This window comes from Tamandua tetradactyla, chromosome 6 (genome assembly GCF_023851605.1).
Source record: "Tamandua tetradactyla isolate mTamTet1 chromosome 6, mTamTet1.pri, whole genome shotgun sequence".
Classification (NCBI taxonomy): domain Eukaryota; kingdom Metazoa; phylum Chordata; class Mammalia; order Pilosa; family Myrmecophagidae; genus Tamandua; species Tamandua tetradactyla.
In genome coordinates, this window is record NC_135332.1 from 67390302 (window position 1) to 67413607 (window position 23306).

At 38.7% G+C, this 23306-nt stretch overlaps 1 protein-coding gene and 1 non-coding gene across 2 annotated transcripts in view; one reads left to right on the forward strand and one right to left on the reverse strand.

Annotated features, from left to right (window-relative positions):
• Window positions 1-5183: 5183 nt before the first annotated feature.
• LOC143688279 (heparan sulfate glucosamine 3-O-sulfotransferase 3A1) overlaps window positions 5184-23306 on the reverse strand; it is a 105706-nt gene continuing 87583 nt past the window's right edge. The window contains exon 2 of the mRNA XM_077166052.1: window positions 5184-5805. Coding sequence (XP_077022167.1) covers window positions 5184-5805 — 622 coding nt within the window. The remainder of the gene's footprint in view (window positions 5806-23306) is intronic.
• On the forward strand, window positions 22862-22964 carry LOC143689187 (U6 spliceosomal RNA). Its single transcript, XR_013178649.1, has one exon. It is a non-coding gene; the product is annotated as a U6 spliceosomal RNA (small nuclear RNA).

The window sequence follows — 23306 nt, forward strand, 5'->3', positions numbered from 1 at the left end:
AATGCCGAGTTGCTGACCCTGGTTTATTCAGGTCAGTAGAGAGGGGTGGGGCCCTGGAGATCTGATAAGTGCCCTTCCATCTCCTGTCCAAAATGTGCCCCCACATGCAAGTGCAAACACTTTTGGGAAAAGTTAAACACATCTGACCTTCACTTCTTGGGATGTGTATATCAGATAATCGGGCTGCTTTCCCTGGAGTGGAAGCTGCAAGCAGTTTCGCTAGGTGGACTGGTAAATTTCCCCAGGAATACAAAGTAGGAAGTGGATGCCATTGATGTGGGGAATTGGAAGAGAGGGCAAGAGCTGAGGCATCTGGAATCACTGGACACAGACAGGGCATGGGGGGAGAAAGCCACTAGAAAGTAAGAGAAGCATGGAGAAAAGAGGTTGGAGGAAGAAAGATGTCACTTTTATTTGTACCCTTAGAGGTGGTTAACAACACTAGGTTTACTGCAAAGTGACGTTGGGAAAGATTTTGCACACATGGACCCTAGTTTACCCATGTGTTATTGGACAGTAAACTGTAAACCCTCTTGGGAATAATCAAAGTTAGCATCAAGCTAGAAATCCTGACTAATCAAGTATCACCTGAGCAGAGCTGATAAAGGACCCCATTTCCTACTTTATTTGGTCCTTCAAATAAAGTAACTAAAATATCAGACTCCAGGAGTTTGGGAATGAAAAGGACTCACAACACAATGTGCGTCCTCCATTTATTAGGGCTTGTATTCAGACGGTAAATCCAGAGGAGGGTAAGTTAGTGAGCATACAGCTATTAAAGGGACACAACCAAGAGATGGAGCTTGAACTCAGAGATTAGGGTCACAACCTGAAACATACTAGCATTTCCTAATATCCCACAATGGATCCATATTTCAGAAGCAATTTCTATTTTCAATTTTATTTCCTCCTGGTATAGCTAAAAATCCATTTTTTTTATTACTCTGTGTATAAAGTTGCAAGCCTCATAATTTCCCCCAACTCATTCCTTTGCAAGCTTTGAAGGAAAGGCCTGTCCTTCCAGGCTTGCATTATGTGACAAGCAAGTTTATAATTGCAATGTCCATCTTCTTCATCCATATAATAAGTGCAAATCTGTTTGCACAGTGATGGAAGTATTCCAAGGACTGCAAATTCCTTAAAAATGCTGATGCATCTGGGTCTTACATGTCCCACTGTTCTTCAATGGTTATTCAATAAAATAAGAGAGTAGCGGGGTCTTTTTTCTCTATACCAGGGCTTGCATCGGATCTCAGCAGCAATCTTCCTCACATTTTACTATTTTTTGAGGATCATGAGCTCTTCTCTTCCCTGGCTCTATGGAGATGATGCACAACACTCTGGGATTTCTAGAAAATGTGGCAGTAGAAAGTGGGTCTCCTTTCAAATATCTTTCCTAACTTGAGGATATTCGGAAACCACAGCACATCTATCTGAATTTAGCTATTTCACAGAAGTGGGACATTTGCTTCTATCTCTTGACACTTTGCTTGTGTCAGATAACAAGAAATACAGTCATGGCCCTGTTGCAGAAGCAGATTGAAACTGCAAGACTTGAACTTGAAAAAGCCTTTAGAAATGTTATATTGGAATGTTATTTTTCCACCTGAAGCTGACTGACTCCACTTCACAGAAATCCAATTATATGTTTGTTGCAGGCTGCTCCTATATCTCAAGTGTAAAAGTCCAGTTCAGTGATGTTTCCCTTTAGCCCTTATCTTGGCAAAGCCCAATATCGAACATCAATGGGTTTACTATATCAGAGTCACTTAAAAGAAAGGTTTTCAAGTGAAAAACCTAGAGAGGTGAAGTGAAAGACTGCCAGTCAAGCATTAATTAGAACCTGCGCTTTAGACCTGGTTCAGACATGCATTAGCGGTGACTGATGGACTTCCTCTTAAGCCAAGCACCTCATCACTGTTGACATTTTGGGTGGGATCATTCTTTGTTTCATGGATTGCTCTGTGCATTATAGAATGTTTAGCAACATCCTTGGCATCTTCCTTACTAGAGGCACTCTCCTAATCTGTATTGCAACCAAAGATGTCTCCAGACATTGTCAAATGTCCCCCTGGGGGAAGGGGGAAAAAACTGCCTTCTGTTGAGAACCATTGGCATAAGCCTTAGTCTTCTCGTCTGTAAAATGGAGCTAATGAGAGTGGTGGGCTGCTGTTGGTTTACAAAGAAATGATATACTCAAAAGGGTTTTCTGATCCACGATTGAAAGGTATTATATTATAGACACATTTATTTATTCACACATTGAATTTAAGATGTCTTCCTGGGTAGCAGGAGACCCAGTAGGTTTCAGCTGGTAGAGAACAATGATGATGTTTAGGGGAAATTTACACTCCCCCCTCCAAAAAAAAAGAACCTGCAAAATGAAGAATTTAGGAATTTACAGACATATCAATGTTTCCAACCCCTAAACCCAGTAAAAAAAAGGAGTCAAGTGCTGAAGGGGGGGGTTGATCCAAGTTACCACCAAGGTTTATTCTAACTCTGAAGAGCCTTTGAAAATAAGAAAATTAGAGTTGGATTAATTTGCCTAGAAGAACAAATATCCATCTTCTAGAAACCTATCCATCTCCAGTTACTAGAATAAAATTAATTTCCCCTGAAAGTTACTCATCTGGAGAATGTATACACCGTAGATGTGGCCTTGGAAGCAGACTGCTCAGAATGAAGCTGTAGCTAGCCTGTGTATGTTCTGGGGAGACAATTCTCTGCCTCTAATTTAAGTTCAGGGGATCAGTAGGATGGCTTTGGAGCAGGCAGCTTAGAGGAAAGTTGGCTAAGACATTCATCAAGAGCAAAGCCTATTGTTTGGTGTGGTGACATGGACAGCAATGTAGAAAAAAAATCTGAGGTCAAGTCCATGCCTAACATGGAAAGTTCATGTTCTAGAGAAAAGAGTATATAATGAATGTTAAGCTTTATAAGGTTTGCTGGAATGTACACTTCTAAGACTCTTGTGAAATCTTAGAAGTCAGACGGTTTTCCTGGAGTGTTTCTGCAGTCATTATTGAAATAAGAACAAAAATCTCTACGTGTAAGAAGCAGTCCTTTGCACTTGGTTCTGTTTTTATTATTTCTTCAAAACAAAAAAGGCAATGGATGCGAAACACATTTGATAGGTGCATTTTTCTCTTTGTGCAAGCCATTTGCATAATACCAAGCAAAAGCTCATGAAATCATCAGAAGCACAAACACAATGAGGTAAGAGAAAAGATGAGAAGAGTTGAAAATGAGAATTTTGTTACAGCTTATGAAGATTTAAGCAGAACAGAGTCAAGGCCATAGCACTGAAAAATTGAGGGCACAGAAATGAGGAAATCAATTGGAAAAAGGCAACCTACATATGGGGCTTACCCTATTCTCTTAGATGATGACAAATAAATCCAAAGATTTGGAGCAATGACAAAAATAATCTAGAAACTCAAAAGACTGTCTTCCTTCATTTTAAGATGCTAATCACCTGATATGGCATCTTTAGTACATACGCAATTGGGATGCATGTTTTTGAACAAGTTTAGATTCTTTTGATTGGCAACACTGGAGAAAAAAAATATTGTTTTAGAATAACACAGTGTCTGGTCCTTTAAATTTTGGCAGATACAGAAAACTTCCATGCAATAAGAAACATTTTCTTCTTGGGTTTGAACCTGTAATAAAATGTTGCTGACAGACCAATTATAAATGTTTTATGTATTTCGTGCATATGTGCTCCTCTCTAAACCAATTTAATTCACATTAATGCTAATCTTGTTAATGCTGACTTGGAGAGGAAAGGAATACTCTTAATAAACTATTGATTTATTTGAGCAATTTAAGTGGGGGGTGGTCAGGAACCAATGGGAGAAGAAGGAAAACCACAATTTTATCCAAATCTGCATTTCCTTAAGTATTTTCTAACTATTAATGAGCATTAAGCTATCAGTGGTGTGAGTAAGGAATGAGGGGAAAAGAAGGACAAAATGACAGTCCTCCATCCATGAAAAGCAAACGCATTATAAATGAATTTTGAATTGGTACTTCATAGCACTAGCTCCAAGGTTAGAAGGCAGATATTATAAAGAGACAGATTTTCTTTCTTAAAAAATAGGTAAAGGAAAATGAAACTCACATTTGTGAGCTCTTACTGAAGTGGGTTTTTTTTTTTTTTTAGAAAAAAAAGAGAGAGTTGAATGAATAAATGGTGTCCATTATGATCCTACCACATCCTCTGCTGTTTCCAGTTTGGCTGATAAAAGAACCCAATAATTGTTCCCACTTTGGATCAGGGTCCCTTCATAAACTAAGATTGGCTCTTAGTTAAACTAATAGCCAATAAACTAAGATGCTATGCCTAGCTCTGAGTGGTTTCCTTGAACACATTCTCAACTGTGAAATGAGACTGGATGTCGTAAGACTAGCCCGGAATGGAAAACCCTCCCTGTCTCTTCTCAGATCATGGGATTTATGGCTAACCATGTCTAAAAACACAGGTGTCTTATTTCCTGTTCTTTCTGGAAAACATGGCATGGAATAAGGAACAAGGAGGAGGTCCACCATCTGGCCTTAAGATGAGTCATTTAAATTCCCTGAGACTCGGTTTCTCATCTATAAAATGGGGATATAATTTCTCTGTAATATATTCTTACACCACATAGTACAAGGAACCCAAAAGATGCTCTACTTGAAAGCACTGTGCAGTCATGTTCAAACACACACCATTAAGTGGGAAATGGTTTAAGAAAAAGGCGATACACAGGCACACACACACACACAAAATTAGAGGGGGAAAGACACAAAGAGAAATTCTGATTTTATCAGGGACTTATTGAGAAAAAAACAAGAGAGAGAGAAATTTATCCTCAGGATTTTCTTAAAAACTTTAATGACAATTGGCGCTCTTCTTTATGACTGTGTATTTAAAACATACAATGTAAACTGAAAATTGCAAGTATTTGGATCAGGGTCGCTTTTGCTTTCGTGTCTGAATGTTTACGGGTGTTGGTTACACATTAACGTGGGGGAAGGGTGCGGGGAGAACAATCTCAACATTCACTGGGAAAAAAAAAAAAAAACAACACAAAAAACCGAAACAGACATTTCCAGCACAAATATTAAATTGCCTCTTCTCTACCAATCGGTAAAAAAATATATTATATTTTGAATCTTCTTCTCTTTAAATTATATTGTCATCCATCCCAGCCAAAGTCGTGCCCGGTCATCTGGTAGAACTTGAGGTTGAAGGGCCGGTAGAAGTTCCGCAGCCGGCGCACCACCTCGCCGTCGATGTCGGGGTGCGGCCTGCCTTTGGTCTTGCCCAGGCAGTGGGGTTTGCTGCTGCCCTCGGCCTTTTTGAGGCAGGGGAAGCCCTTGGTCTTGTTGAAGTAGAAGTGCTTGTCCGTGATGATCCTCTTGAGGCCCAGGAAGTCCTGCACGCGGCCCAGCTCGCCGGCCGGGTCGCTGATGAGCCGCTCGCCGCTGACGAAGAGCATCTGGCGCAGCGGGAAGTGCCGCAGCCAGTGCTCCAGGTGCTTGGCGTAGATGCCGATCTGGATGGCGCTCCACGACGTGTCCACCAGGCCTGCGGTCCTGTTGCGGAAGGTCAGGCTCTCGAAGGTGGGGATGTCGGGCCGCTTGGAGAGCGTCTGCGTGTAATCCGAGATGGCTCGGGTCACGGGGTCTCGCACCACCACGATGAGCTTGGTGTCCTTGGACATGGCCGAGATGCGCGCGGGCGCCTCCCGCGTCACGAAGTAACTGGGCGTCTTCTCCATGGTGATCTGCCCATCCAGGGTCCTCGGCATCAGGTCCCTGAGGAGAAGCATAAAGGCATGTTAGAGCCTGAAAAATGAGTGGCTTCCCCTGCGTTACGTGGAGAGGACATGTCAAAGGAGCCAGGCTGCCTGAATTTGCGTTCCAACGCTCCCGTTGACTGGGCGCGTGACCTTGGGTACATCGCGGTAACCACTCTGAACCTCAGGCTCCTCATCCATCGAATGACAAATAACGTTACCCGCCTCATAAGGTTGTAGTGACGATTGAATCTGTTCAGCTTAGAAACGGGCCTGCCACCTAATCAGTGCTAAGCTTTATATTTTGTTATTATTATCAACACACAATGCTTTAAGAAAAAAACCTGATCAGATTCTTCAGATGAACTAGACTATTTTAATAAATATTTTAATATACCACTATGAGAAGGGAATCAAAATATCTTGAGCAGTGTTGGTAGTTTTCTTATGAACAAAGCTGTTGTAGTTAACATCATAGCATATTATGCAAAACACTTATTGTCACAATTCCTGAGGAGTTTTACTGTAACAAAAACAGATTTATGAATGGGTAATTGAAGCTGAAGGGATACAGACTGTGCAACAGGACTAGATACAAAAACTCAAAAATGGACAGCACAATAATACCTAATTGTAAAGTAATCATGTTAAAATACTGAATGAAGCTGCATCTGAGCTATAGGGGTTTTTTTTGTTTTTGTTTGCTTGTTGGTTTGTTTGTTGTTGTTGTTTTTTACTATTACTACTACTTTTATTTCTTTTCTTTATATTAACATTTTATATCTTTTTCTGTTGTGTTGCTAGTTCCTCTAAACCGATGCAAATGTACTAAGAAACAATGATCATGCATCTATGTGATGATGTTAAGAATTACTGAGTACATATGTAGAATGGTATGATTTCTAAATGTTGTGTTAATTTCTTTTTTTTTTTTTCCGTTAATAAAAAATAAAAAATAAAAAATAAAAAAAAAAAAAAACAGATTTATGCATTAAATACCCCATCTTTTATCCTATGGTATGAAATGCCACCATTGTCCTATACTAAATAGCTTGATTCTGCCTACGTGGCCCAATTATCGTGCTGTTTAAGTCATTATCTATCACATTGTAATATATTATAATGTATGCAAAGTAAATTCTGACTCTGTAGTGTTCAGCATGTCTTTATTCTTTTTCGTGCATGTTTCCTGGTGAATGTTAGCATCACTTTGTCAAGCTAAAAACATCCCATTGCAGTTCTGAGGCGTCAGATAGTGCTGCTCATTAAAGCACGCTTTCCTAATAGAATCCAAGAGCTCCAGGCCGCAGGATGGTAAAAAAAAAAAAAAATACAGAAGCACGAGACAAAATCTGTTTGCCATTGCAACTTAAGTGTGTTGCCATTAAATGCACTATTTATTCGAAATATATTAAGACATTATCTTTCTAATTCCAAATTTTATGAGGAATAGATATTGCTCAAATCAATATTGGATTAAATATCTTTTTGGAATTTGTTGCAATGACTCAATGTATTTTGCATTCCACCGATAAAAAGGATCATATGTGTGAATATCCTTCTATTCACTTACTTCTTATTCCTGGAATAAACTCCTGTTGATAATGTTTTATTATTCTTTTAAGATCATCCTAGAATTGATATACCATTATTTTGTTTTGGATTTTTCATCCATATTCATTAATGTGTTTCTGTAGTTTTCTTTTAGTACAATAGCTTCATCAATTGTTAGAAAATGAATTATTCCACAAATAAAATGAGTTGAGAAATGTTTCCTATTCTTCTATATCCTAGAGAAATTTAAGTAGCAAAATGATTTTCTAGTCCTTGAAGGTTAAATATGAGCCATCTCCTACCAGCACTTTTGGAGGCGAGGGCAAGTAGGGAAGTAAAATCTTCAAATAGCTTTTCCGTTTCCTCTTTGGTTATCTGTCTATTGTATTATCACCTAGACTTGTAACAATTTTGGAAATTAATATTTTCTAAAAATCATCCCACAAGTACCTGCAGTTACATCCCCATTCTCAAGTATAATTCTGTGTTTTCTGCCTTTTTTCTGTCTTTTTTGGCTAGAATGTCTTTTCTAATTTACCATTTTGAATTTTACCTTTTTAAAATGCCTTCCTTTATTATTTTTTTATGTTTTATTTTTCTTCAAATTTATTTGACTAAATGCTTAATTCATTTATTTTCAATCTCTCTTCTTAGGTAATAAAGGCATTTAGAGACTATTATTTTTCCTCTAAATATAGCCTTGGACAAATTCCATAAATTTGGACATTTACTAGTGTCATTTTCATAACTTCATAAATATTTAGTAATTGCATTTGGTAGGTTTGAATTCCTTTTGGTCCAGGAATTACACAGGATTGTTTTTGTAATGGTTGATTTCTAGTTTTTGTTCATAATTAAAAAAAAATAATTTCCATTTTTGCCTTTCTGGTAAAAGAATATACTTTGTGTTATATGAGTTTGTTTTTATTGACTTCCTACAATTTTGTCCCACCTTCACAATTTGCTAACCACATATTATGAAAAAATGTAAGCATACAGAAAAGTAGAGAGAATTTTTCAATAAGCCCATGTACCATTGTGCTGGTTTGAAAGGATTTATGTACCCTAGAAAAGCCATGTTTTAATGCTAATCCCACTTTGTAAAGACAGCTGCTTCCTAATCTCTATTCAATACTGTTTGTTGGAAACTGTAATTAGATTATCTTCTTGGAGATGTGACTCAGTTAAGTGTGGGTATTAAATTTGATTAGGTGAAGATATGTCTCCACCCATTTCAGGTGGGTCTTAATTAGTTTACTGGAATCCTATAAAAGAAGAAGTATTTTGGAGTAAGCTTCAGAACGACATAGCCAGGAGAAGCAGAGAGTCCACCAACCAGTGACTTTTGGAGATGAATAAAGAAAATACCTCCCGGGGAGCTTCACAAAACAGGAAGCCAGAGAGAAAGCTAGCAGATGACACTGTGTTCGTCACATGCCTTTCCAGATAAGCGAGAAAACCTGAACTTCATTAGCCCTCTTGAATCAAGGTATCTTTCCCTGGATGCCTTAGATTGGACATTTCTATAGACTTGTTTTAATTTGAACAATTTTGCTGCCTCAGAATTGTAACTTGTAACTTATTAAATTCCCCTTTTTAAAAGCCATTCCATTTCTGGCATATTGTACTGATAGTTAGCAAATTAGAACAACCTTACAACTAGCTTCAAAAGTTAGTAATTGATTGCTAATTTCATTTCATTTATATCCCCTCCATTTATGCACCCCATAATGGATGATCTTGAAGTCAGTTTCAGATATCATTCCGTTTCTCATCTACATTATATTTAACCCAAAGCCTTCAATATTTGTGGCAATCTTTTACTGACACTGCCCTTTACTTCTAATGCTGAAAGTTTTCTCCGATTTTGGTTTCTTTGGTAATTTCAGCCAAACTATTTTTTTTTTTTTTTGGAAGGGGGAAGTAAGAATTAGATACAGATTTCAGTTGGTTTTTTTTTAAGAAATCTGAAAATTTATTTTTCTAAATAACTTTTCATGTACTCTACTACCTATCCCTTAAATATACATTTTTTTTTTTTTAACATGGGCAGGCACTGGGAATCGAACCCGGGTCCTCTGGCATGGCAGGCAAGCATTCTTGCCTGCTGAGCCGCTGTGGCCCGCCCTCTTAAATATACTTTAAGTTCTGGGTAAGATTATGCAAAGACCTGAGACTTCAGGAGGCACGGAATGTCATTTTCCCCATGCAGAGCTCAATCTGCTATGTGTCAAGAAGGCCCTTAGAGGATAGAGGTGCTGGCTTGGCCAGCCCACGTTGCAGGCTTAGGTTACATATGTACAAGAGAAGCAAGGAGATCTATCCAGAAATTTGGAGTAGCTCAGTAAAGGAAATTTAATGAAATGTGTGAAAAGGTTTTAGACTATAAAAGCAAACATCAAATACACTGAAGTGGTAAGAAGGGGTATTTGTCGATCTAAAATAACAAACTCAGCATTCCTCCCTCCTGTCCTACAATCTTTAACTTTGTAACTACTCCCCCTCATATTTACAGGTAAAATAGACATCACATACTCTACTAGGGCTAGGGAGCTGCTCCCTGGTAATCTCAGCCTTCTTTCCCTTTTGTCTCTGGAAAACAGGATTCCTAGCAGCCTTTCAGCAGAAACTAAAGCCGTAGATTGTTCTGGGTGTCAGAGGAAACACTACTAACAGCTCCGAAAAAAAAGAAACCATATTTTCAATCATCTCAGTTGAGTAAGGAAAGGGCTATTTAAAATAGAAGCCTGAAGAGGAAATGGCTAACGAAGAAATTCAGAAGAAAATACAATCAACGATGATCCACAGGAAGAAGAGAAATGGCTTGTTTAGAATAGGGTGGGGGTGCAGAGTCGGGGTTAATTATAAACTCTCTGAAAGCTCTTTTTTTTTTTTTCCAAAAAGGAAGACGTGATAGACTAAATAAATCCTTAAGGAAGCTTACATTATGGAGAACAGTGGCATTGTAAAAGGACTCAGAATAATGATCTCCTTTTTCATTTGGGTGTTTCATTTCTTACTGTAATTTGGATTTTAATGTTCAAAACAGTGCCTGCCTATCGCGCAGAACAAAATGCACAGGCGCATTGGGATGACACGTTTCAAAGTGTGTAGGAGAACTTGGCATCCTTCTTGACCTGATTGAAGCTACACTGTAAAAGGGCTTGAAGCTGGGAAGGGAAATGCCAAGGTCCATTCCCATATCATGAAAGGTTTATAGAAATACCAGAGAGTCTGAAGCAGCCTAAAGGTATGTGCAAGTAGGAGACAGATGAGGGTTGTCTGGAGAAGACAAGTCTGGACGAGAGGGGAGAAGCTACCCCGGAAGATGGGAAGGGTGGGTTTTAGGGGACATTAACTTCCAGGCTCAGCAGTGGAGATTTTATTCCAAGTCCACGTCTAAATTGTGAAAAGGATCCGGAGACATTGATAGCAGGGATGGGGATGGGGAAATGAGCAGAAGCTAGAATTATAAGGACATTTTAGAGATGCTTACTTGTTTTCTCCTGAAGAAGAGAAATATAAAGAGGGATTTCACAGGCAAGTTAGGGATTATTACAAAGCAGGTCACACACATTTGCTCTTTCTCTCCAAAGAAATCAACAAGAGAACAAGAGTCTCAATTGCGTAATAGAACTTAGACAAAGAAGTCTTTTTGGCTTCACGGGTAATTAATTAATTAGAACAAGGTACTGAAGGAGGCTGTGGTTTTCCTTACCTCTTGCAAGCCCATGTGGGAACGTAATAATTTATGAGATTTAGGGGAGCTGTTGTGAAATTAAAAAGCCAAGGTTTGTAGCCTGACCCCACCACTGCTAGCTATGTGACCATGAGCTAGTCATCTGACCTCACCAAAATAATTGAGTGGAGGGTTCAGGAAATCGGAAGTGTAAAGGGAATGTTGGCGTGACCGTTCCTATGACAACTTCAAGAACTTTTTCAGCAAGCGATGCCTGATATTCTGAATTCCCAGCTGCCAGGAGAACCCCATTCAAGGATCCTGAAGAGATTAAAAAACAGACACGTCTCTGCCATGGTGCTGGAGCATCCACACATTCACTTGTAGGACTTGCAGATGGTGAGGTTGCTTGATTTGAGGGCCGTGAGCTGGCCAACCCAAGGGTTTTGGAAGGACCAAGACTGGTTTGCTATGGTCTCATAGCATAGCATAGATGAGCTCAGCTGTGAAGAGGAATTAATTTCCTCCCGCAGAATGAGATGCAGTATTGCAGAAAGGTAAACCATTGGGTGACACTTCCATCTGATTCTCGAAGTTCTGCTGCGCTGCTGTCCTGGGGATTCTGTGTTTCATCTGATGAGTCACACGGAGATAAGCCTCAGTTGGAGGAACTAGAGTGGTCTGAGCAACTGTCAGTCTAGGATGTGGGAAATTCCAAGCAGGGACCATGATAGACCTGCTACATCGTTTGCTCTGTCCTAATGAATGGTAGGAGGCTTTCCCACAGCCACACTGCTGATGGAACTGACCCTGACCCACCACCACGGATGAGCCTAGCTGAAGGTCTCCCCTGGGCATGAAAAGGGCTTGTCCCGAGCACTGGCCTCACAGCCACGACCCCCACGATCAAACCACCACCCAGGGAGAGCCTCCAAGACATTCAATGACACACATTCACTGTGCATTTCAAATGGTCAAGAAAGTACAAAAAGGAGATCCCTCCTCGCCTCTTTTACTTCACCCTTCTTTTAAGTTTGGCCCATTTTCCCTGAGTTTCTGCTGCCCTCATATTACTACCCTCCCAGTAGAACTGCCACTGGCCCTTTCTGGAAGTACTCTTTCTCCAAAAAATTACCTTTCCACATTATATTTTTTTGAATAATTTTTTTTATTAGAGAGGTTGTAGATTCACAGAAAAATCATGCAGAAAAGACAGAATTCCCATATAGCCACCCACCATTTGTTACAATTGATGTAAGGATGTTATAATTGTACTGTTAACCACAGTCCACAGTTCATCTTAGGGTGTATTATTTTTTCCCAAATGTGGTATTTGGTAAATTGGTTACTCATTTAGAAAAAATAAATCTTGATTCCTACCCTTAGCACATGCAGAATTATTTCCAGATGACTTTCAATTCTAAATTTGGTTAATGGTAAAGCTTTTAGAAGAAAGCGTAGGAGAATATCTTGCTGAGTTTGTAAGGGACAGAAATTTCTTAAATTTCTTAAGTAGTAACCATAAAGAAAGAGGAAAGATGAATTGGACTATAGTAAAAATAGGAACTTCTGTTCTGATACCATTAAGAGTGCCAAAAAAAATAAGCTAGCTTTAAAATGGGAGATGACATTTAAAGTACACATCTCTGACAAAATACTTGTATCCCAAATATATAAAGAGCTCCTACAAATCAGTAAGTTTTTAAAAACAGAAACACTATAAAAGGAAAATGGGAAAATATTTGTTTAGGCAATAGGTACAAAAGACAGTATCATACTGGCCAATAAACATATGAAACTGTGCTCAGCTTCATTAGTCAACAGGGAAATGCATATTAAAATGCAATGCCATACTGTTACATACCCATCTGAATGGGGAGAATAAAAAAGGCAGCTAATTTATGTGTGGATAAGGATGTGGAAACCGGCACTCTGCTGGCTGGAGTGTAAATAGGTACAGTGACTTTAGAAAACTGTTTGGTATCTACTAAAGGTGAACATATGCATATACTGTGACCCAGCAGTTCCTCTCTTGGGTCTATAGTCAATAGAGATCCATATATGTGTTCACCAAAAGACGTCTTCAAGAATGTTCATAGCTTATCAGAACAGCCCAAAATAAAAGCTACACAAACATCCATCAAAAAAGGAAGGATGTCAGTATGTACCTGCCTGCACACACACACACACACACACATAATGACATACTACACAGAAATCAGAAAGAATGAATTACAACTCATGCTGAATCATACAAATACAGTATTAATAAACACAGTCAATCACAAAAGGTATTTACTGCATGCTTTCATTTTTAAAAGTTGGGAAACAGGTAAAGCTCATCTTTAGCATTAAACCTCATGCCAGTGGTTACCTTTGGAGATATCAGTGCACTGGAAGTGGCATGAGGGACTTCCAGATGATGGAAAGTATTCCAGTCCTTGAACTGGGTGTTGGTTATACAAGCGTGTCCACTCAAGAAAATTCATTGAGCTGTATCTTAGGATTTGCACACCTTTCAGTATTTATGTTATGCTTCAATAAAATGCCTACAAAGTTTATTCAAAACTATGTGGACCAATTTTCCATAATTCTCTGAGAAAACATGAATTTCAGAAAAGGACATTGGGTAAACCAACTATATTTCTAATTTGTGGAAATTTCAGATGGTAAGGGAGAGTTGAGGCTCCAATGCCAGTGATGCTAGCAGCATCCACTTTCCCCACCTCCAGGCAAGGTATGGGAAGAGGACTGCCTCACCTGTTCCACCTGGGGGAATCCTGATTCTTCCATCGCTATGAGCGCATGGGGGGTTTGTGTCACAGAGGATTTGCTTCAAGAATAGAATCACAAGTGGATATATCTCAAGAATGGGTCATATGTAGCAAAGCATTCTAACAATTATATTCCCATTTAATCTTTACACTGTCATGGGATAGTGTATGTGTTATGACACTCCCCCACCCCCAAGTTTCTGATGAAGAAGCTGAGATTTGGAGAGGTTAAAGAGCATGCCGGATTCTAAATGGAAGGTGATAGTTGTCTCCTTCAGTGCCTACTGCAAGGTTATTTCTACTGTGTCAGATGAGAGAAAGTCAGCGGACATGGAGACTTAGAAAAATTGGATGGAGCAAATTCAATGGTGGAGAACATGGGATTATGAGAGGGTTATTCAGAAAGTCCCTGTAAAGATCCTAAAAGACCTAAATTGATATGGTGAATGTTGGTAGTAAATTAGATAAATCTGATGCACTGCCCAGATTGGAATGGAGCAGGAGAAGCAATGCAAGGGGTTACATACATAAAGAAGCTCTTCACTACAATGCAAGCTTGAGGACATAAAGACCTGAATTGAGGGGAAAAATTGAGGCAGAAAAAGAAGTGGGTTAGAACAAGAAGGGAGAGTTGATGAGGCTGGATAGCTAAGTGATGAAGGAAGCAAAAGAGAAATCTTTAAAGAAGATCCCAGAGTTTAGGATTTACAATTTTACTAAAAAGCAGTTATTTTGAAGAAAGAAGTTGCCCCCTTCCCCTTCCAAAAAAAAAATGTAGTTTCCTCGTTCAATTGAGTTGGGGTTACTTAGACAATAATTAGGGTTTCTCCCTAAGAATTCAAATGGAGACAAGGCATTATTGATTTTATTCTAAAATGTGGCACAGATGAATCACACTGCTTCATGAAGCCACCTTAGTTTTATAGAAAGCTCAAAATTGCAAATCAGGGGCATGGATTTCAGTCTTGATTCTGCCTTTAATAAGCTGTGTGATCTTGGGTGAACCACTGTGGGTCTCTGGGTCCTGGTGTCTGCATAAAACAAAATGAGTCAATCATCCTCAATGATTGTTAAGGACTTTGCCACCTCTAGAAGTCGATGTATGGAAAGGACTTTGATTCATTGTTAACGTGTCAAATTTAAAGCTCTGCACAGCCTCGTACTGTTCTGCTCTGAAGTGTGGTTCCATCAATTAAATCAAGAGATTTGTGTAGATAATGAGGCAGGGCAATTCTGCAACAGATTTGCATCGATTTCAAAATCGATTCGGTCTGGAAGAACGCAGTTCAAATAATTAATGCCAAGAGAAATTGCTGAGTGAGGTTAGTTCAAATGAAGGCCAAGGTGGCATTTCCTTATCCTTTGTTGGCCGCAGAAACCCTGGGACCCCACAAGCCCACTGCATTTGATAAGGCAAGCGAGGGACGAGGGAGCCCATACATGCCCCATGCTTCCTCTGAGCCCAACACAACAGAACAAGATATTAGAGCTACGAGATGAGGTTCATGGACTGGGCTAAGGCAAAGATTCAAGTTCTAGGGTCTTAGGAAGAACATGCTGGAGACAGAACCAATACTTATTAAACGTTTACATAGATGAAGAGCTCATGTGCTATTTCTCGAGTTTCACAACAAACAATGAAAAGCTGGAATTATTATCATATTTTCAGAGATGGGAAAATAGAGTCAGGGAGGAATACGTGAAAGGGATAGATTGAAAGTTCAGGTCCATCAGGCTCAAAAGTGTATGCTTTTTCAAACTTCCCAAACACCCAGATGATAGCAGCATCTATCTAACTCTCTTGGTTACTGTTACCGGCAGTCTTTGACATCCTGTCAGAACAAATGAATACTAAATGCATGACTTCTCTGTTCATCTTAGAGTGCAAATCATCCTGCTGAGAAACTTGCAAAGAGGTAAAACACGTAGCACATATTTAAAAGGCTATCTACTGCTATTTGCACACTGATCTTCATGGCAGTTTCATTCACAACTGCCAAAAGGTGGAAGCAACCCAAGTGCCCATCCACAGATGAATGGATACACCAAATGTGGTATATATACACAATGGAATATTATTCAGCAGTAAAAAAGGAATGCAGTTCGGATTCATAGTACAATGTGGATGAACCTTGAAAACATCATGCTGAGTGAAACATGCCAGATGCAAAAGGACAAATATTGTATGATCTCATTGATATGAAATAATCAGAGTATGCAAATTAGAATATGCAAATTCCACAGTCAGAAATTAGCAAGGGCAGGGGTGGGGATGGGGAAATGGGGAGTTAATGCTTAACTGGTACAAAGTTTCTATTAGAAACAATGGAAAAGATTTGGTAATGGATGGTGGTGATGGGAGCATAACATTGTGAATGGGATTTTCATGACCATATTTTAAACCTGAAAGTAGTTAAAATAGGAGATTTTATGTTGTATATATGCAAACAGAATTAAAAAAAAAACATGTAAAACTGTGCAAAAAGTGAACCCTAGAGTAAACTATGGACTATAGGCAATAATATAATCATAATGATAGTGTCTCATCTATTGTAACAAATGTACCACACTAACACAAAATGTAATAATAGGGAAAACTGTGCCTGTGTTGGGGAGGGGGGTTATGGGAGCTCTGTACTTTCTGCATGATTTTTCTGAAAACCTACAACTGCTCTAACAAAAAAAAATACCAAAAAAAAGAAAAGTCCCTGACTTGTAATTTACCTTGAGGAATCAATAAATCTGGCCCATGTTCCCATATATATTAGTCTATACACCAAACAGAACTCATGTCTATTTTGGAAGCCACTAGCAACAGAAAAAGTCTAGGAAAAACATGCGCTTTTGCATGGCCTTAAAGTAATTCCTGTGGGTCCCTGATGGTATGTGCCTGGGAGCAGAGGAAACTGCTGTAAACTCCCTGTGCTGTCAGCCTGCCGTCCCTTGGGCCCAGCCCCACTCACAGCAATATTTCTTGTCCTGCTGTCATTAGCTGAGACCCCACTCAAAACGTGACTTGTGAGTCTGGAAAGAGAGCTGCCTTTGGCTGTTGTTTGAGCTGGTGTCTGTGGGAGAGGAAGACTTATGGTTTTGAACTGCCTCCCACATTTGCTGACTCTGGATGCACAATTCTCATCATCAAATCATCATCGAGATAAGTCACGCATCTGACTGAGAGGCTGGGATACTTCCCTGTGCTGTCTTATAGCTGACTCCTTCTAAAACTCTGAAAGAGAGCATAAAGAAAGAGAAATAAATGGTTTTGACTCTCACTAAAGATGCACTAGCTCTGCTTTGCACAATATGCAATGAAGCCGATTTCAAGAAATCAACGCAAACTTCCTTGGTGCTCCAGAGGAGGAGAGAAAAGTCAAAGGCTCTGGTGGATAATTTTGGGAAGCTGCTTTAAAGCAAAGAGAATGTATCTGTGTTTCAGCAAGACAGAAGAGCAGCTATGAAAGGGAAGGGACAAAAGTTATCTGGAATCAGATTCAAATAATAATCTTTCATATTTATGTAGGACTTTCTAGTTTCCCAAGCAATGCCACACATTATCTCATTCACTGAGTCTTAGAAAGACTGAAAATAGACTAATATCTTTCAAGACCCTCAGCCAGATTTCTTGATCTTCTTCTAAATTCACATAATTGGAGGAAGTCATGTGTTCATTAGATTTAAAAAATAATTTCCAATCTGTAAACATTATCCTGAATTCTATTTTAAAAAGGCATTTGGCTCTTGGGAATCAGTGTTCTGCTCCCAAAGTTCTATCAAAATATCTAAGAGTATCCAGAAAAATTAAAAAATAAAAAACTAAAACTTTCGGACAACTTAATAATTGCTAAGACCATCAGTTTTAAGAAACCAACTAGAAAAAGGTAAAAACACATCATATGAGTCTCCAGTAGGTCTGTCCCTGAATTCAATATCTTTTTATGCGCCAAGCCAAAAAGTAATAATCATTCGTCTCCACTGTGGTATAGAACTGCACACTTCGGAAGGGGGACCGCCTTAATTTTGCACCCTACACACCTGTCTTGCTTCCCCTAGTCCTGGCTCTTTGAAAGAAAGGAGAACTGAACTTCAAAAACTACTAGCAAATTTTTTTAATTTGAGAATAAGGAAAATATTTCAGAGGTAATCATGCAGAGAAAGCTAGGCTGACAAATGAAGAAGGAAAAAGTTTGGTCTTCGGTAATAGATGCTCAAAGTGAGTCAAGGACTCAAGTGAAAAATATCCTTCTACTCAGCTATGTTCCATTTCATGTGAAGTGGTATCAAAATGGCATTTTCAGATATGTAAGGATTCAAAAAACTTAGCACCCATGCTAATCATGGGTAAAAAAAAGACAAACAAGTTTGAAGGTTCAATTCCATTGAACCTGAGACAGAGCAAAATTAAAAGCTCAAGAACGAAGTCTTTGTCTTAGAGAATTATTCTAAATCTTGTTATAAAATTGATTGTAAATAGTAGAATAAAATACAGAAGTAAAATATAGTTAAATAAATCAGAACTTAAAATCTGAAAATATTAACACCCTCAGAAGTGTGTGAATGTGTGTTTATGTGTAGGGCCTTATATTGGATAAGGAAACAAGGTCCCTGGGAAGTGACTTTTCCAAGGTCATCCAGCCAGATTAGATTCTGGGTCTCCTGACCCTGGGTTCACTCTTCTTTGCATTTTATACTATTCTGCTTTAATTCTAGAAATGCCTTGCATCCAGGCTTGATCACTTTGAAGCTCTAAATCCCTGAAAAATAAGGTTCGCTGTGGAGGGAAAATTCCCTTGTAGTATTTCTGCATTGCCATCTGAGGTGGGAAAGTTCTATTAAATGTGAGCCCTGATTAAAGTGAGAATTGGCTTTTCTCCAACCTTCTGGTTCTTTTAGCCATACTCTAAGGTAAATTATCTAAAAGGGGATGTGACGGTTAGGTTCCTGTGTCGACTTGGCCAGGTAATGGTGGCCAGTTGTCTGGTCAAGCAAGCACTGGTCTAATTGTTACCATGAGGACATTTCATGGACTTAAATCATCACTAAGTTGGTTGCCTCTAAGCCTGATAACATCCACAATCAACTGAGGAGACTCCCTTCAGCAATGATTTTCAGTTGAAAGCCTTGAAAGTAGAAGTGATGATTTCAGCAGTTAGAGGAGAGAATTTCCATCTTTGCTGGCCAGCTTCTCCTGGGGAATTCATCAGAAACCTTCACTGGGATTCCCAGCTTGCAGCCTGCACTGTGGAATTTGGACTCGTGCATCCCCACTGTTGCATGAGAAATTTCATAAAATCCCATACTGTCTACAAATACCTCCTGTTGGTTCTGTTTCTCTAGAGAATCCTGACTAATGTAGGGGAAAATATGGAGTTTTTAGAAAAAGTGGGCAGAGCACGTACCTCTCCCAGCTTGATGGTCCTTACTGAAGCCAATGCCCCACTCAGGCTCATTTTGCTCTGACAGGGGTTTTATATGATTCGTGTGAGGGATGTGCTATGGGCTTCTGTGCTGCTGCTGGGAAGGTGCTTAGAACAGGGCCATCTCATCAGCCTGGAATTATCAGGTCCTTGCATTTGTGCTGTTGGAGATAAGGAATAAAAATGTGCTCTCCTTGCCTAGAAATCCGTAATCCAAGAGAATCGAGGAAGCTGAGAGATGGCCCTGATGAGGGCACGAGGAGGGTCTATCAAGCATTTCTGACAGGTTCTTTGTGACATTTTGGCAATAGAAAGTTTTTTGTTGTTTGTTTGCTTCTTTATGTTTTTTTTTTTTTTTCTGTTTGTTAGGTGGACACAGAGTAGATGCTAAATAAATAAGTCTTTTAAATTGGATACGGGGAAAGTGGTGTGAAGCCACAATTAGGACACTAATTGTCTTTGGGCTGGCTGGATATTCTTTCTAACATTTGTCATCTGCATCCTGTATGAGCATCTCAGCTTTCTTGCTACTGAATGGTAGAAAACAGCACGCATTCTGTCTCACTAACATCTAAGATATGATAGCTTCTGTGATAATTATATCACAAACCTCCAAAATAAAGGTTTATATGAAATGAGGCAGCAGGCAAAACAAACTTGAGGGATGTCATCAATGGAGTGTACGTTATACATCATCCATCAGCATAGCTTGATCCACATCAATGCACGCAGGGGTAAACCTTTCACTCCAACAGGGACACAGGTTAAAGCACCAATTTGCCCTGAGGTATAAGCAAGACCTTATGCCCCATCATAAGTCTCACAAGTTAGAAGATTCCATGGATCCCATATGCACATGCAATTTTATTAAAGAAACCATCACTCAAGTGCTGGTACAGTGCACCCCACAACCCTCAACATCTGTTCCCATGGCTAACGCTATTCAGCTCCCAGGGAAATGCTTTTGCAAACCTCTTGCCCTACATCTTCAAGAAGCAATGTCTGAATGCTGGTAACTTATGTGAATTGTGGTGGTGCCAGCATCAGAGACTAACATTGCTTCTGACTGGGGGGTGGGGGAGGATTTGAGTAAGAGAAGCACTTAGTTTATAGAAAGAAACAAATGCACGAACTTGTCAAATGCGTTCTATCAGATAACAGAACCCAACATGTGAAAGGAACATTTCCTAGAGTGCTCACTTCTCTGCTTCTCTTCCCAATCCAACTCATGGTTCTGGAGTTGCTCACACATTACACAGTGCTCTCAGTCATTGCACAGAGAGGCTGGGATGGGTGGGTTCTGCAATATTAAGCTAATGATGTTAACTGTCAACTTGTATATAGGTGGGTCTAGGTGACACATGCAAAGCATGAGACTGGTTCTCCACAGAGGTGACAAGATGGACATGAATTTAATTAAAAGGTTTAAAGAAAGCTTTTTTTTAATTAACAAAAATGAAACCTTAAAAATGTCTGCTTTAAATAATTTTGCTTACTTTTTTTTTTTTTAAGTACATGGTCTGCGAATCTAACCCAGGTCTCCGGTATGGACTTTAAATAATTTTAATATTTTTTTTTAAATTTTGATATTGATTCATTGGTTTTTGATAGAAAATGTGAAATACTTTAGAAGAAAAATAACTTTTGAAAACATGTGAAAATTAACACTTTTGTGGGTGGGCCACAGTGACTCAGCAGGCAGAGTTCTCACCTGGCATGCCAGAGACCTGGGTTCAATTCCCGGTGTCTGTCCATGCAAAAAAAAAAAAAAAAAATTTGTATTTTCACATTCGCTTTAAGTTATGTTTTTATCAGAATACACTCATATCTTGAAGAAGTCCTTTAGATCAGGAATCAGTAAAACTAGAGCCTGCAGACCAAATCTGGTTCGCCATCTCTTTTCATAAGTAAGGTTTTATTGGAACACAGCCACATCCATTTGCTTCCATCTTGCCTATGGCTCTTTTTACTACGATAGCAGGATTGGATAGCTGTGACAGAGATGGTACTGTCTGCAGATCCTAGAACATTTTCCCTCTGGCCCTTTACAGGAAACAATAGCTAACACCTGTTTTAAATCATCACTGTCACTAGAACTCCACTAATATAAAAATCTTGATGATGAGGTCATTAGTATTTTGCTGAAATTAAGGTACAAAAGATAAATTGCACAGAATAAATAGATAATAATTCATGATCTGAGCACTTCTTTATTTTACTGCTCATCCAACACTGCTGGTCCATCAACAGCACACCCAGATGAGCAATTATTAAATTTGGTCATCTTTGATAATTTGCCAACTTTTTTTTGTTTTTGTTCTGTTTTGTTGTTACATGGGAATATTTTCAAAATAGGAGAATTAGAATGTATTTTATTTAACAGTGTATTAGCTTGATCTATAACTTAAAATTTAGACACATGGTATGGGGTTTCCATTTGTAGTCTTGTCCAGGACCCTGAAAATGTTGAGGGTGGTCCCAAAGAAAGGGGGCCAGAGCTCATGGAAGTCATTTTAAAGAAAAGCAAGACAGAACAAGCTCTTCATTCCAAATAAGCTGAAGGGCCCTCAGGAATTGAACTTTCCAAATGAAGGGATGTACTTGTACTATGAGGCTCTAACACAGCAGAGAGTCACAATGCATTCTCCAACATCAGTTCTGCCCAATGCTAACGCAAATAGCCCATGACCAAGCAGGCAAACCTCATCCTTCCACAGAGAAAAACCAAACAGCATGGGCTCTAAGTTAAGACAACAGAGAATAGAACTGTTTTCTAACGGACCTTCTTTTTTTTTTTTTTTTGTATGCTGTATGGTGGGATAGCATTTCATTCTTTTTTCATGTGAGTATCCTGTTATTGCAGCATCATCTGTTAAATTTTTCTTTGTTTGCTTGCTTGTTTGTTTGTTTGTTTTTGGGGGGAAGTGCATGGACCAGGAATCAAACTGGGTTCTCCTGCATGGAAGGTGAGAATTCTACCACTGAACTACCCTTGCAACTCCTCAATGGACCTTCTTAATTAAAAAAAAAAATCACCTAAGTAAAACATGTCCATTCAGAAATACAGACGATATAGAGAAACAAAATTCCTAAAAGTAAAAATCACCCACCCACCACTCTAGTGTAACATTTATTAAAATACGAATGTTAACTCTAGTCCATAGTTTGCAATGGGTACATTTTCCCCATGTATCCTTCTATAAAAAAAAAGGTAACATTTAAAAATACACCTCTCCAGACTATTCTATACTGATGTTTATAACTTATTTATAAAGTGAGATCATCTTATAACCACACTGTTTCAAACTGCTCTTGCACTTAGGAATAAATAGGAAACATCATTCCTGTCAGTACACACATGCACATTTATTTCATTTTAAACGGCTGTGCAATATCCTAGTAAATGACTTGCCATAAAGTGTTTACAGAGTCCCTTATTATTGGATACTTAGGTTGTTTCCAAAGTTAAAGATTTTAATTCACGTGTTTTATTATTTCTTGAACTAAAAGAAAAGCATGTACACTTTTAAAGCTTTTGATGCTTACTGCATACTTGCCTTCCATGAAGATATTTATATTTTGTCTTTAAATCGTAATAGATAACTTAAAGTATTTTAGTTCCATATCAAATATATTAAAATGTCTTCCCCATACTTGCTTCAGCAGCACATATACTAAAATTGGAACGATACGGAAAAGATTAGCATGGCCCCTGAGTAAGGGTGACATGCAAATTGGTGAAGCATCCCATATTTTTTTATCTGCTGTGTGACAACTTGATTGGAAAAATCTAACTCAGTTTTTCAGCACTTAACTGTCAAGTAGACAAACTTTCACTTTTTAATGTTTGTTTTATACACTTGTCTAGTTTTGTCAAACAGATTTGAATAAAAATATTTTAAAGAAAAAGTCTTCCCATTCACTCATTAAAACTTTGTGCTATGATGTTGTATAATTGCTGCCTAGAAATCTGGGGAAATGGCTTTTCAATCTCTTAATATTTATTTTTAAACTAGTCAGCATTTCGCCAGATATTTATTAGGAATATGATTTTTAACAACATTTCCTGATTATATTATGTTTGTTTTTATTTATTATT